At 38.1% G+C, this 15,182-nt stretch overlaps 2 protein-coding genes across 3 annotated transcripts; one reads left to right on the forward strand and one right to left on the reverse strand.

Annotated features, from left to right (window-relative positions):
* Window positions 1-333: 333 nt before the first annotated feature.
* Window positions 334-13,834, forward strand: LOC134823027 (nuclear transcription factor Y subunit alpha-like). 2 transcript variants are annotated; one of them, XM_063834346.1, is made up of 9 exons: window positions 334-803; window positions 3,917-4,048; window positions 4,263-4,379; window positions 4,893-5,038; window positions 6,032-6,209; window positions 10,270-10,374; window positions 11,167-11,276; window positions 12,218-12,308; window positions 12,592-13,834. In XM_063834346.1, the coding sequence occupies exons 1-9, from the start codon at window positions 519-521 to the stop codon at window positions 12,622-12,624; spliced, it is 1,197 nt and encodes a 398-aa protein (XP_063690416.1). In that variant the 5' UTR covers window positions 334-518; the 3' UTR covers window positions 12,625-13,834. The 2 variants fall into 2 exon arrangements, with proteins under 2 accessions (XP_063690416.1, XP_063690417.1); XM_063834347.1 differs by lacking the exon at window positions 334-803 and adding an exon at window positions 2,186-2,317.
* LOC134823322 (Golgi-associated plant pathogenesis-related protein 1-like) lies at window positions 7,421-9,333 on the reverse strand. Its single transcript, XM_063834745.1, has 5 exons — window positions 9,062-9,333; window positions 8,768-8,867; window positions 8,445-8,593; window positions 8,096-8,200; window positions 7,421-7,640 (listed from the first exon to the last, which is right to left on the reverse strand). Exons 1-5 carry the CDS (start codon window positions 9,245-9,247, stop codon window positions 7,569-7,571), a joined length of 612 nt encoding a protein of 203 aa, XP_063690815.1. The 5' UTR covers window positions 9,248-9,333; the 3' UTR covers window positions 7,421-7,568.
* Window positions 13,835-15,182: the final 1,348 nt, after the last annotated feature.

Below are 15,182 nucleotides of genomic sequence, written 5' to 3' on the forward strand. Positions count from 1 at the left end.
CAAGTCCAACTCGGTGCGCGTCCTGGTAGGTTGTAAACCTACAAATGTGACATACGCAGTGATTTAGAGTGCTGATATTGATAAGTAGTGGAAACTGATTGCTTAATTTCTGTAATAATATGTTTTATTTCTGACTTCCTCATCAGACTATTATTTATTACTTATATAACTATATTTATTAGCCAGCTACTTATTATATTCATTATTGTACGTCATGTCATGTAACATGTAAGCGCCGCGCATTATATTACGCGCGGCTCACAAGATATTGAATAAAAAACGTGTTGCGCAGGAGTGCCTAACTCGCCCACTAAGGAAGTGCAATTATTCCATATACGGCTCAATTTAGTCACGTGTGTCGAGAGAGCCCTTGCCGTGCTCTCTGTGATTGTGCGGCTGAGTTGTGTTTAGCCAATAGCAGTTTGTAGTTTGTAGTGCATTGTACAATCAGAGTTATTCTGCCCTGGAGGAGGGATATTTGTTTAGATCTGGACAAAATTTAGATCGGGTGCAAAGTAATGACAGAGAGCTGTCGAGAAGCTCAACCTCCCGTTAATTACGTCAGAGTCGCCGGGACCGCCGGAACTTTTCAGAATCTCACTGCAGTTCAGATAATCGGTAATGGAACTGGGGCTGATCAGTTGCAACTGTTCCAAACAACTGGCAGTGATCCATCACAGAGACAGATCTATGCCATCATCGATCCCAACTCAGCCACCGGCCAACAGTTGGCGATGCTAACAGCCTCCAATACCGCCGTGGCCGTTCCTTTGGCGGGAACCATCGATAATAGCCTTATTCAGGTGAATAATGGGATAACGGATCCATTAAGCGCAACAGTTAACAGCCAATTGTTTACACGTTTGTGTACGATTTGTAATTCATTGTGTGGGATCTCCACTTCACGTTTAACTTTTGTGTCCACGTGGTCAGATATGGCCGAATTGTATCTTGATTCATTTAACCTCCGGACCAGAAGCATGTTAATCATATTCTTTATGTTCTGTCAACTTGTCTATACATTGAATGGCAGCACTTTCTTATTCAACCAAGTGTTCATTGTTGATGTTATATTTGGGATATTTTGTACGACGCTATTCTCAGTTACATCATTCAGATCCAAAAGTGTCCACCTAAAAATCAAAATACATCTCTTATCAAATGTAGTGTTCTTGGATTTCAAAGCCGTCTGCCAACTACTCATGAGTATCATTCAAATTGTAGTGTCGTCACACGGCGCCCGGATGTCTCCAATCTTACCTTACTCTTGAACCAAATTGTGTTCTGAGTATGACGTTGTTCAGTGTGTGAGCTGTAGCAAGCAGGGTACGATTATGTGTGAAATTACGGCATTTTCTGTGACCTCATACTATACAAGCTGGTCACTGAACCGATTATCTTCGTTTTGGCCTCTGTGGTTTGTCATTTGGTCAAGTGACTTATTGTCTTTGTTTTCTCTTTTGTTTGAATCCTTACTTTGGTTCACCACTGAGCTTTCCAAAATGCATAATTAAAAGCCAGAACAGCTGTGCTGTTACTCAGAATGTGTGTGTCCCAGAGTTTAAACTTTATCGTATGTGTTTGTAAAATGAAACTTTCTTCTGGCCCGGTACTCCATGCTTTTTAAACTCTAACACATCCTTGTCAATCTTGAAATGTTAGTTTTAACAATCGTGCACTTTAGCGGTGTATGCTGTAATACAATCCTGGCCCGTGCCTGAATTTTCTAGAATGCCAACATATCTCCTTTCTCTAAGGAGAAAATAATCCAACCTGTCTCCTTATTACAAGGAGAAAGTCCAACCTGTCTCCTTGTTACAAGGAGAAAGTCCAACCTGTCTCCTTATTATAAGGAGAAAGTCCAACCTGTCTCCTTAATATAAGGAGAAAGTCCAACCTGTCTCCTTATTACATGGAGAAAGTCCAACCTGTCTCCTTATTACAAGGAGAAAGTCCAACCTGTCTCCTTAATATAAGGATTAAGTCCAACCTGTCTCCTTATTACAAGGAGAAAGTCCAACCTGTATCCTTATTACAAGGAGAAAGTCCAACCTGTCTCCTTAATATAAGGAGAAAGTCCAACCTGCCTCCTTATTACAAGGAGAAAGTCCAACCTGTCTCCTTATTACAAGGAGAAAGTCCAACCTGTCTCCTTATTATAAAGATTCAAGCTCAGATTGTTCCTGTTTGACACTAACCTCTTACAAAACACTTACAGTTGCAATATACACAATATTGAGTATATGTGTCATACTGTGCGTGATATTCGAATGATATGATGGTCTTTTTGTCCCAGTTAATCGGAGGAGCTCAAGAGGTAAATCTTACTCAGACCCCGAGTATATTTATATTAATTAATTTGTTAATGTAATTAATTACTCAGCTTTACAAGTGGTTCAGTACCGACTGATACCTTACTCAGTTTTAGGGTATTGGAATTACCCCTCGAATTGACTCCTTATGCAGTATCTTTTACCAACCTGGAAGTTTTACCCGAATATGGTATGATCAAGGCCTGTCCCAACCCAATAACATACCTATTCAGGCATTTTATTCCTTTATCCCCCGTTAATGAAATAGTGGACCATGGGTGTGCATCATTTTACTCTAGGATTGCAGTAATACAAAAGGCTCACTATCTTAACTCTTAAGATGGAAAACACTATTGCCTCTTGATGTAACCACGACCTTTGTGAGCGACAAGGTAGAACCCGGCCCGTCCCTCACATCTGAAATAGTGAAAAACTATAGCAGACGCGTTAAAAATAACTAAATTATATAGTTTACAATTTACATAACATAATTAACTCTCAATGTCACACACACTCTGTTCTGGAGTGTCTCCGAACAGCTGCACCAGACCACCATCACGGCATCACACAGGTGTTACAGGTGTTGTGACATCTGGGATATTCCATCAAACAGTGTCTTGTGTTAAAATGAAATGTAATGAAAGTACATTGTGTACAATATCTCTCACGTCTCCCTCCGAGACTGTCATGCAATAAAGCAATGTCGCTCTGTACTCTACATGCATATCAAATTTACATGAACTTCTCTTCTACATGCTTATCAGATTAGATTAACTGAAAGTTCACCTCTATGACAAGTGCATATAAGGGTAATCTTATCTTATAAACTAATTAATATACGGTTAATTGACACTAAACCCCGCAAATTTGGTAACTCCGTCTTTATTGGTGTGTTATTATTGTTAATGGCGTTATTCGTGGAATAAACCTAGTTCTTCTATTCGACGGCAATCTGACGGAATGTCTTCTTTCCATTATGTTTGGGTAAGTGCCAGGACAGTGCCAGGACAGTGCCGGAACAGTGCCGGAACAGTGCCGGAAACAGTGCCAGGACAGTGCCGGAACAGTGCCAGGACCCTGGTCCCTGAAAGTCATTACAATCAAGCTGTTCACTGGTCGAGCTTGTTCCACTTCTGACAGTCCGTTCTTACAACAGGGATCTTTAGACCAGATTTGGACTCTTTATTGAATTTGGCTATGAGAGGGATGTGATGCTAGAGATTGATTCGGCATATAATAGCAATTTGTTTATTGTATGGTATGTATCAGCAAAGTATCACTTCCCTCCCGTAAATCAATATATAGATCTGGAATGTGACCATATTTGTTTCGACACGTGACAGTGATTCTGTGTTTTGATAGGTCAATGCTGGAAGCTGATTGTTAATCCCCTCCCATCTATTTAGAATCGCAATTATTCCACGAGCTTCCTTGTAGTTGAATTCAATGACCACCCTTGGTCCACTTTTTCCGAAAAAAATCTCAGCCTACGATGTGATCTAGAGAATTTCCTGTTAATCTCAGCCGCAGTCTTGTGACAGTGTTTATATTGGTAAATTCCACAGGTCCTCTTATCATACCAGGTAACACAGTGCCACTTTCAGAGTAACATCGTATCCAATGTTGATAACGATGAGCCGCTGTACGTGAATGCCAAACAGTATCACCGGATCATGAAGAGGCGACAACAGCGTGCCCGGCTAGAAGCTCAGGGCAAGATACCCAAGAGTCGCCAGGTTTATAGTGTAGTTAATTTTGATGGTTTATTTGATTTTTAAGTCGTTCTAAAAGTCTAAAATAGGTTAATAATTTTACAGATATCTCGCTGCTACCTACTCAAACTACACATTCTAGAGAAACCGAATACATTTAATATTGGATTACATCAATCTTGGTTTAATATGAACATGATCCCATATTAATATTTACTTAATACAACCTTCTCCACAGAAATACTTACACGAATCAAGACATCAGCACGCACTGAGAAGAAGTCGGAATAATGGCGGACGTTTTCTAGCTGGGTTACCGGGGTCAGAATCAGAGGCTGGTGGCAGTCCCGAGAAGGTTAGAATTCCTAGGACTGAGGTTCTTCAGGGTTTTCTTTGAAAATTTTATAGTTCAATATAAGTTAGGAACTTAATTCTTAGGAATGTTTGTTGAAAGATACAGCTAGATAATTATTACAATTATAGTTTATAAATTATATAAATTACATCTTAACATGGAACATTTTACACGTTAATCTAAATGCTGATAACTGAGTAGCAGTTGGTCTGTTGTGTATCTGTGAATCACTTGAAGGGTTTGCACCGCCTCCCCGTTGGTTTACACATGCTCAATGTTAACACTTGATTACCTCACCGTAGTGGTGTTGAGATGAAGCTCCTGACTTCTCCTGACTTTAATTCTCCTGGCAAATGTTTGACAAAATCAACCCGAAATACGCGCACACACTTCGGAATGATTGGATGAAATTTTACCCTTTGATCATTTTAACCTAACTTCACTCTTAGCTATATTTCACTTAATTTCACTGTCTCTCCAGCTATATTTCACCTAACCCAACATTCTCCCCAGCTCTCAGACGCCACAATGTCGGGTAACAACAAGTCACCGACCATCTCAGTACAGCGCCCCCTCCAAGTGAGGCCGGAGAACCTGGGTACCCTGGCTGCTGCTGAGGGTATGAACCAGATCAGTGCTCTCATGACCTCCCAGTTCAGGTGAGATTCGAGGTGGGGGTGGGTGAGACTCCCTTTCTCCTCAATTTAGCAAGTAGTAAGTAGTAAATCTTACTAGTTGCATGGTTTATTTTGCCAACTTCTTGTAAGTTTAACCTTTGGCCTGGTAACTGGCCTGGTAATGGTTTTTAAATTTTCCTGGTCTCCTTCAGAGCTGCCTTCGTTAACTGACCTTAACTGACCTTGTAAGTCGAATTACAGAGACTTTAATTAAAGTTGGAATCAGTCTAGTGTTGAAGTGCGTGCTACATGTGCAATAAGTGCATCCCGTGCCTGTCAGTTTATATCACTTCATGTGGTAAGTGGGTAAGGGCCAATGTCTTAGTTCCACAGAACACAACTGAGTGCCTTGGAAATAAATATGGGGGCGTTGTAAATTTCTGATTTTAACATATTTTAACTTTGATCTCCCACTGATGCGACTTAAACAACACAATATAATAGCGTAGACTGGAGTCCCGTGTTATGTGTTAATACCACATTCTTCTATAAAGTATCATAAGTCTCCCTGTTAATTTTATCACTATTAGCATCTCTTCAACGTCGGAGCCGCTTTCAACGGCTCGCATACGAAATTTTCTAATTTCACTAAGTCCATACTGTCACATATAATGTCATTAGAATCGAATATTTGACATTCCAGCGATCTGTCATCTGTCAAGTCCCTAAATTTCACCATTAAGCGATACTCAAGGATAACTACATGCTGGTGATTAGTGTGCAGTAATAATTGTAGCTGTAAGGTTACATTAAGAATAAGATTAATGGTCAGCAGTTTATGAGTCTGTCAAGGCCAAATTAGTGTCAAAATAAGGGACTGTTACGATAATATAATATGTGTAAATGTAATGTATTTTTAGTAGAGGGATGGGGTAGTCATGCGATTTTAAATCTTGTAAAATATTTGAATTATATTTCGAATTGTACTAAATTGTACTAAATATAACTAAATTATACTAAAAACCCTTGTTTCAGTTCCCCAGCGAGCAGTAGCCTAGCACACACCGTGACTCAGAGCATCGTGCAGGCAATGAACCACACCCCCAACCCTAACAGTAGCAACAGCAGCAACAACAGCAGCAACAACACGGGGAGACACCTACAGGCCATCAACAACCAGATCTCCAACAACAACCAGAACAACAACATCATGGTATGTTAACTGTTAAGATATTATGGTCGGTGTGTTAGAGTAATAGTCCCGTTTAAGTCGTCCAATCAAAGGCTCCGAATCTCACCAATTGTCCAATCACAGAGCGTTTAAATTTTGTTAGAGAACTACTTTTTTGAGCTGATCAATTGGTTTCGCTATTCGTCTGAGCTAGTTTAGATTTTTTAAATGTATTTTTCAAATTTACGAGCGGTTTAACAGTTGAACAGTGGCACGACTTTTTAATGAATGAAGTCACTAAAACGACCTAGACCTGACACTTGTACAACTTTTAAAGTTTAAGATGCTAAATGACATAATAAACGTTCCTAATATTCTAAGCCGATTGTTCAACTTGGTGATCTCAGTTTGGGGACCAATTTAGTTTTAAATACGATCCTTTTATTGTCTCATAATAACTGATGACACAAATTTAGTGATTGTTCTAAAAACGAAGTAAACGAACTTTTTAAACGACCACTTACCCTCATTGTAAGCTACTTAAAGACTTTATCCTACTATACTCGGCTATACTAGTGACTACTGACTCACCACTTATCAACTATTAACTCCGGCCGTTTCAAACAAAGACCAGATTTAGATTTCACTTTAATGGTTCCCTAATCACCTTGACAACCAGCTTGGCTCTTCTGTTATCTCTTTATCATATTATCTGCCTATTTTAATTAGTCAACTCGTTAATTAGCATCAGTAATTAAGTTATTATCGTATTAAAATTGAGTGTAGACTGTTATACTTAGCGGGCATTTTGTGTGACTTGATGTTTCACAATGCTATTATGTAAATTTCTGTATAATGGTTTTTAAACGTTGCATATTATTGCATATTTTGGGTAAGTCCGCATAAGTATTAATGATATTTCAATCAATAGTTTAGCCATCAAACTAAAAGCTAACAGCTATGATATGCTGTATAAAATCACAACAGATCATCTCAACATGATAAAACTGATTTACACAGAGAGCAGCTGTGTGCCAGTCTCCCACTAGAACGCGAGATATCGTTGTGATATTTAATGAACTTTAGAACATCTGTCATTAATATTACTACATGTCATTAATATGACTCGGTATTATTAAACTGAACATTGTCCCTATTACTACACGGGACCAGAGAACACTGTTTATAATACATCTTACAGATCACCGCCTTTGTTCTTTGCTTTTTATAGAGTACAGAAGAATTAAACTCGGTTGTGAGGTAGTGACGTAAATGTTAAAATATTAAATAGATATCAGTAAAAGATGGTTAGTGTTACTGCGGGGGTACACAAAACGTGAGTAGTAATTGTAAAGAGAGTCGAGAGAGGGGTATGTAAGAGGGGGTTGTAAGAGGGGGTTGTCACTTGTCATCATCAGCTTCGTCACTGATTTTGTTACCGATGTTGGTTTCATATTCATATAGCACGTTACCCTGCAATAGATAGATTTGTTACAGTTACTATCATAGTAACACCATGCAAATTGTAAATAAACTCCGGTCACTATGCTGGCAAATTGTAAAGTAACTCCGGTCACTATGCTGGCAAATTGTAAAGTAACTCTGGTCACTATGCTGGCAAATTGTAAAGTAACTCCGGTCACTATGCTGGCAAATTGTAAAGTAACTCTGGTCACTATGCTGGCAAATTGTAAAGTAACTCCGGTCACTATGCTGGCAAATTGTAAAGTAACTCCGGTCACTATGCTGGCAAATTGTAAGGTAACTCTGGTCACTATGCTAGCAAATTCCCAATTCCCACCCTAAAATTGTTACGTAGGTGTCGAAATTGACAACGACACTCTCCCAGAAGGGATTACATTACTACATATTACATAACTAGAACAGATAACACTATCTCTACGTACGGGCCGATAATATCTACTTACAGGTGGATAGTATCTGCAGACTACATATGCACCATGTGCCCCCTGTGCCACAGCACATCCCACAGCTGTTGTTTCTCTCCACACTAGTGCTGTAAAGTGACCCACCTGTCGAAGAGCAACAATTCAACTGCATATCTCATTACAGCTTAAATAGAGTCCTTATGTGTTAATTTGAATAAAAAACTGATGTCTATAATGGCAGACTGCGAAAAGTGTTGTCTCAAATCAAATACTCCTGATAAAGTCCAATTTAAAAAACATATTCCTGCCATATAAAATCCCTTGAAAAACCCCCCAGAAATGCCCCCCTGAAAACCCCCCAGAAATGCCCCATTTGCCCAACACTCACAGTTTCAGTAGGGTTGAACTGCTCCTCCTTGAACATGTAGTTAAAGAGTGGCTCCTCGTCCGAGTACCAGGCGTTAGTGCACTTCTCCACGCAGTGTGCTGCTCCCTGATGTAGCAGCATTTTCTTGTTCACTCTACACAGGTTCTCTCCTGCAGGCATTTCTCTGTTAGTCTGCACGTGAGGAGGGGGTTTCTCTTTCAGCACGTGCAATTATGCAGATTGTGTGAAACAAGAGGCATTCTTGTGTGGGACAGTAAACTTAATGAAAACGTAACATTATGACGCCATGGTAACGTAACATTATGACATCGTAACTTGCAAACCTTCTAGCATATTAGTGGGATCATGTTGGAAATAGCTTATGTCTGTTGCCTGAGAGTCTAGTTCAGCCAGGGTATTTGCGTAAGTTTCTGCCGAATCTTTCTGAAATTTAGATATTCCAAATGTTCACGAATTTTAAAGTTAAAAGTTAGAAAAATAATTCCTTGACCTGTAATGATATGTTATTGATATGACTTGGACTCTTGTGCCCTTGCATAATGCCTCATTTCATGATTTAAGATAATGATATGTAAATGACAAATTAAACATCCAGCCAAGTCAAAATGAAGGCTCACCAGTTCCTGATTGATACATAGATCGCTTGTGTTATCATGATAAGCCCTGAACTCGTTATGAATATGGAGGGTTACATTATCAAAAGTAGAGGTGGTATTCATGCAGGAGTAGCTCATCAGATCCACACTACCAACCCCCTCCACCAACACCACAACCAAGAACAGTAACATGGCTAAACCTGGCATTGTTACACTAACTCGGAACTTGTTACACTAACTCGGAACTTGTTACACTAACTCGGAAAAGTCAGTTGGCGTGTGTGAGGGAGTCCTGGTTGGGTTGGTTGTCCTTAAAATATGGTTAAACAGTTTGTTATGTCTGGTTAAGTTTAACTGTCGAGTACGGGAATAGTGGGTTGTTGTAATACGTGTCTTTTATTCTGCAGAATAAATGTATTGGCTCAGAACACAAATTTAAATAAACATGCCAGTTTTATTGTACAGGAATATAAACGTTTTCGATTTGTTCAAAAGTTGAAACTACTATTCACGATGTATAATGAGTAGTATGTATAATGCATAAAATATCAAGGATACTATTGTTGCCTAACGTACGTATCCATTACTGACATCTCTTAATACTTTGACCAACCATATCAATATACAGCACCACTAATACTCCACGATAAGTATAACTTATTAACTTAAATCCATTTAAATGTATTTAAAATTCGTTACACCCATTTAGTTTTCTGAAACAGTGTTTCAGAATTCCCCCACTTTTCTGAAACAGTGTTTCAGAATTCCCCCACATTAAGTACCACCACAATACTCACAACTTCTAGAGAAGTCTTATATTCGTTATCTAGAACATTTAAAATGTGTAGTACACAACATTACACCTTTATGTTAGACAGACGCACAAACAGTCATATAATGTTATTTTATTATATACTAACGATGTGCTAACATAATATGTAAATGTGATATCTCTGTGTCAATAAGTTAATTTAGCTGCCGGTTCACCGGTTAAGGACTCTACTATACAAATGTGTTGTGTCGACATATTATTATCACACATACCATTATAAATCAAGAGGCTTGCATATAATGAACATATTGACACGGGTGCAGAGTTATATATAATATACCGATTTAGCAGGGGGTGTAACTACCATATTAATGTATAAATAATTACTTAATTCTCAATAATTAATCGTGTGTATGATAGTGTAAGTGTGTAATTACTTATAATTTATTCATTTCAGGGTCTGAGGATAATGCCGGCTGATCGGAGCAAGCTGAATCACATGACCCATTCTAACAACTCTCTTGTTCATCTGCAACCTGTAGCTACACAGATGTTCAGACAGGTAACTTATAAATTAGTCAATTAGTTAATTAGTTAATTGGTAGACTTGGCAGATCATAGTTAATAGCCGATTTTTATTCCTCTCAATATTTTTGATTATTCAACGAAACTTGGCGTGTAAAATGCATGTGTACTCTCTAGCATTAGATGCATATGAACCATTCAAATCATCTTAACAGTTTAACACACGTTAGATTTAGAAGTTAACACACGTTTAAACCACTGTTGTGACAAAATTCGGATAATAAATGTAACATTACAAATGATTACCGACATTTGGGTAAATTGGGTTTAAACCTCATCGAGCAATGTCTTCATCAAACTAATTATAGTGCCGAAATTTTACTTTAAACTCACACTAACTGGCCCCTGCGGCATATGTCACATACTCCAACTATTCATACATATTAAGTTATTACATAGTAATAACATAGTAACTTGGAAAAAAATTTGGTATTCATGAATACCAAATCTAATCTTTCCACGTTTTAATGCCATGTGTAATATACACTATATAGTATATACATTATACAACATATACACTGTATAGTGTATAGATTTGCATTTTTACACGTGTTTAGTTTACACATTGTTAATACACTGTATACACTTTGTATACTGTATACATTGTGAAGAGTGTATACACTATACACTAGTGTACACCGCTATCTGTATACATTGTGAACAGTGTATACACTATACACTAGTGTACACCGCTATCTGTATACATTGTGAACAGTGTATACACTATACACTAGTGTACACCGCTATCTAACATAACCTTGTATTACAGCCGGCCTCTGACAGGTACACTGTCACACAGACCCAACCTCAACCAGTTTACTACAGTACTGTAGCTTCAGAGAATAACAGTACTGTTCCCTCTCCTTCTCTCGTTATCAGGTAACTGCTAGTATTTCACTATTTCACTATTGTTTCACTATTGTTTCACTAGTATTTCGCTATTATTTAAATTATCTGGCGACTATTTCTGCCCCCGCAAAACATAATGCACTTAAGAACTTACAAGTACAATGTACATATTTGTCATTTACTGGTATTTTACATTATTTGACCGTAAAGAATACATTGTATTTGTAATAGTGTAGGATATACATTGTGCGTGTATATTGTCTGTCTTATTAATAATAATATGTACGTGCAAAATATGCTCAAAATGTCAAAACGGTGCGAGTAATGTGGCTCAATACAAAATGTTGCATTTGTTCATATTTAAACCCAATTTATCACAGTTTAGTTTAATGCAAAGCTTACTGCTGTTCAATTTACATATTACGGTTGTGATAAAGCGCGATTTTATTTAGAAAAGATAATGAAATTGTTTCTAGAGGGGTCTCTAGTATATTACAGTATGTTACAGTTCAGTTTACATTGTACTATTTCACTATTATTATATAACACTATTTCATTAAACAATTTCATATTAAATAATAAATACACTATTGTATTATACACTATTATATTACAGTGTAGTGCAATCCTGACTTGTTATTGTTTGTTAAGTGGGTGTAGTATAATCTGTAAGGAAATTAACACACGAGCATCGCACGCCGCTGTAGCTGGATGTTTATGAAATATGCATGCCTCCAATTGTAAATACTATTGATTTCCGGCATATTTTAGCGCACTGAAAGGAAAATAAAGATTCGAGCAGGCTGTAAAGTGCCGTCAAACTTAGTGACTTATGATTGTTATCATTATTTCAGCAACTCATCACTCTTATTTCAGTAACTTATTATTCATTTTATGTCTTGATAATATTGTTATTTCAGCAATTTATTGTTGAACTTATTTTTCAGCTCAACTTACTATTATTATTTCAGCAACGCAAAGCACGTGCGACAAGATGACCCCGTGTTCGCGCACAAAGGTGTAAAACAATACGGTTCTAAAGACGTGAACAAGTCTATACCAGTGAGTCCCAGTCTTTATTTTCCAGCATTCGCGTTGTTCTTATCTGCACGTGTATTTTAACACGTGCATTTAGATTAAAATCTTGATGCTTGTTTTTAAGCTCTTGTTTTGCGGTTGTAGCTGAAATTTACCTGCACACAACACACATGGTACCTTAAAGTGGATGTTGATCTAAGGTACCAGCGCGTCGCCCAATTAGTGTTGATATGTTTAAGTTAGTGTGAAATAACTATTCCTTTTGTTTTGGAAGTAAGCTATTCAATTTAACAACCCCCATTTTCAGAGCCGTTTAGCGTGGGAAGATTTTGGAAGATAAAGTATCGAAGCAACGGCGCCTCCCTCGCTAGAGGGACACATTCCTCACACTCTACAGAGTTCAAGATATTTCAGAGATAAGATAAGGATTGTACAGTGTACAAGATGTTCTCTACACATGATGACATTATGGGTTACACGTGCTGCGTCGCGTGTGAAATATTGGTCAGATTGTCACGTGCTGCGTCACGTGTGACAAATTAGATTTGGTCAGATTGTCAGTGTTTCTGATGATGAAACGGGAATCTAAACGTATGGATTGATATATCAGAAACCGGTCTAAATTTTCAGACATTAAATAGACGTTTTATAGTTATCTGTGTTGATTATAATAATATATTTTATCTGTAACCATGTGTTTTGAGCTGTTATTTAAACATAATTATTAAATTGGTAACAGTAATGATTACGATACCGACCATGTTTTATTAGCATATTATTTGTTAAACGTGTGAAAAAGATTCTTTACTTTTAAATTATTGCAGAGACCGGAACCGTGTACTTTGATAAGGCATTGTTAAAAGGTTAAATTTATTGATGTTTTGTAATATCTCTTAAATCCTTGTAATTATGTTGACCAAGTTTCCCCTTTTTGAGGTACTAAAACGCCAGGATTTGCAAATTTATTAAGTACATACATTACTGGGATTTTCTAATTTTTTTGCCGTTAATTATCAGTTATAGAGTATTAGAAGGTCATTTGACCAAATTATTGATACAGACTTTCTTGAAACAGCCAGTAAAATCTTAATTAATGCAGCATACGTCATCTTAATGCAGTGCCCATGATGCGATCACAACTTTTATTTATTTTTTATAATCTTTTTACAACATTTTAAATCGATTTGTAACGCGCATGTTACGTTTCCCAATCTCGAAGTTTGGCCTGCTTCACTGCTCTGATAATGATTTATTCCCACGACACATATTATGACGTCACTAATTTACCCGATTGAGAGAGAGCCTAACTCATTAAATATATGTTTTTCAGGGAGTAGCATTAGTTTATTAATTCTCAGCACTTCGTAAAATGTTTTACTCACAAGCCTGTATCATTTTATTTTGAATTAAATTTCTCCATATTATGTGGTGCTACGCGGAGATTTTTTAAAGGAAGACACTGGGCCTAACAAAGTTTCCTGGATTGATAATGGCAGTTATGGACCGTTCTAATTTGATTGAAACTTTTATTTTTAATGAATCACAGAAAACCTTGTCTCTTTGAAGTATTTGTTATCAAAAATCGTAGAACTCATCGACCATCGTTAATTAAAACGAACCTTGTCTCTCTCTCTGTGGATAATATAAGTTTTTCTGGTTGGCGACGTAATAGTTCAGATAAGATCTCAGTGGGTGTTTTTAGTGCTCCTGTCGGCTCCCACATGTACCAGAATACACTACTCTCACTGGCACATCACACTGCCTGAATTAATACCAATCAAATTAGCGAACTCGCCCACGTGCTATCAGGTAACCAATGGTAACGTGAGAGTTGGTCACGTGTACTAATTTCTTTAATTACTCCTGTACACGTGATATTTCCTCCTCTCCTCTGCATGTAATGTGGATCACGTGCTACATGAGTGCTGCCGGAGGCGCTCTGTTACTTGCCACTCTTAATTTAATGTATTTTCTTCGGTTTCCATATTCCCAAGAACAGTTCCCTCTCATCACATGTTTTATCACTCTTTAGAATGTTGGAAGGGACTCTCGAATAGGGCGGCTTTCACTCTGAACAAAGGCACGTTCATGTAATTTGAGCTACGGAGGCGGGCTATTGGCTGTTCGCGAAATTTGAGCCTAATTTTCGGTGTTGTTGAGCGCGCGCTGAGCTTTATCGATAAACATGGCGTATTCTTGAACCTAGCTAGCTAGCCCGGCCGCGCACCTACGACCAGTACGCGCTCTATGTAGCCCAGATTATTAACTGAATCCATAGCATCAATCGACAATCATCTCCGCAGTCAACTCCATGTTCCTTATTCCTTAAATTTATAATATTTTATTCTCTTGAATGAAGACTATACTGAACTCTGGCCTAATCTGGATAATGATTCCAAAATCTTCTACTCACACCTATAATACTGCAGCTATTGTTGAACCTATCGAGAACAGTGGTGAGTGGCGTAACGTTAGTGGCTGATTTAACTTGGCGCCCCCCGGTGGCTCGAAAAAGTCGCCCAAATTTTTTGTGTCCCTAAAAAAAATTAAAAAAAAAAAGGTCGGGTACCTTTTTTGGCGCCCCCTACAGCTTTTTTGCGCCCCTGGAGCAAAAAAAGGACCCCAGAAATTTTTTTCACACCGACTGAGCGCTAAATTGGACAGGGGAATACACCAAGGCGTTATTTTCAGTGAGAGGTCATAAAATTCAAGAAAAATTCAAGAAAAAACCTAGGGGCGACTTTTCGTTGAGAAAGGGCGCCTTTTTGGCGCCCCCTGAGGGTGGCGCCCCCCGGCGTAGCCGGGGTGGCCGGGGCAGCGTTACGCCACTGAATTCGAGAAGTTTAGAAGTATGAAATAGGCATCTTCACGATCAACAATCTGTGGACCACTTCCTTC

Source organism: Bolinopsis microptera, chromosome 11, assembly GCF_026151205.1.
Source record: "Bolinopsis microptera isolate Bmic1 chromosome 11, MBARI_Bmic_1.0, whole genome shotgun sequence".
NCBI lineage: Eukaryota > Metazoa > Ctenophora > Tentaculata > Lobata > Bolinopsidae > Bolinopsis > Bolinopsis microptera.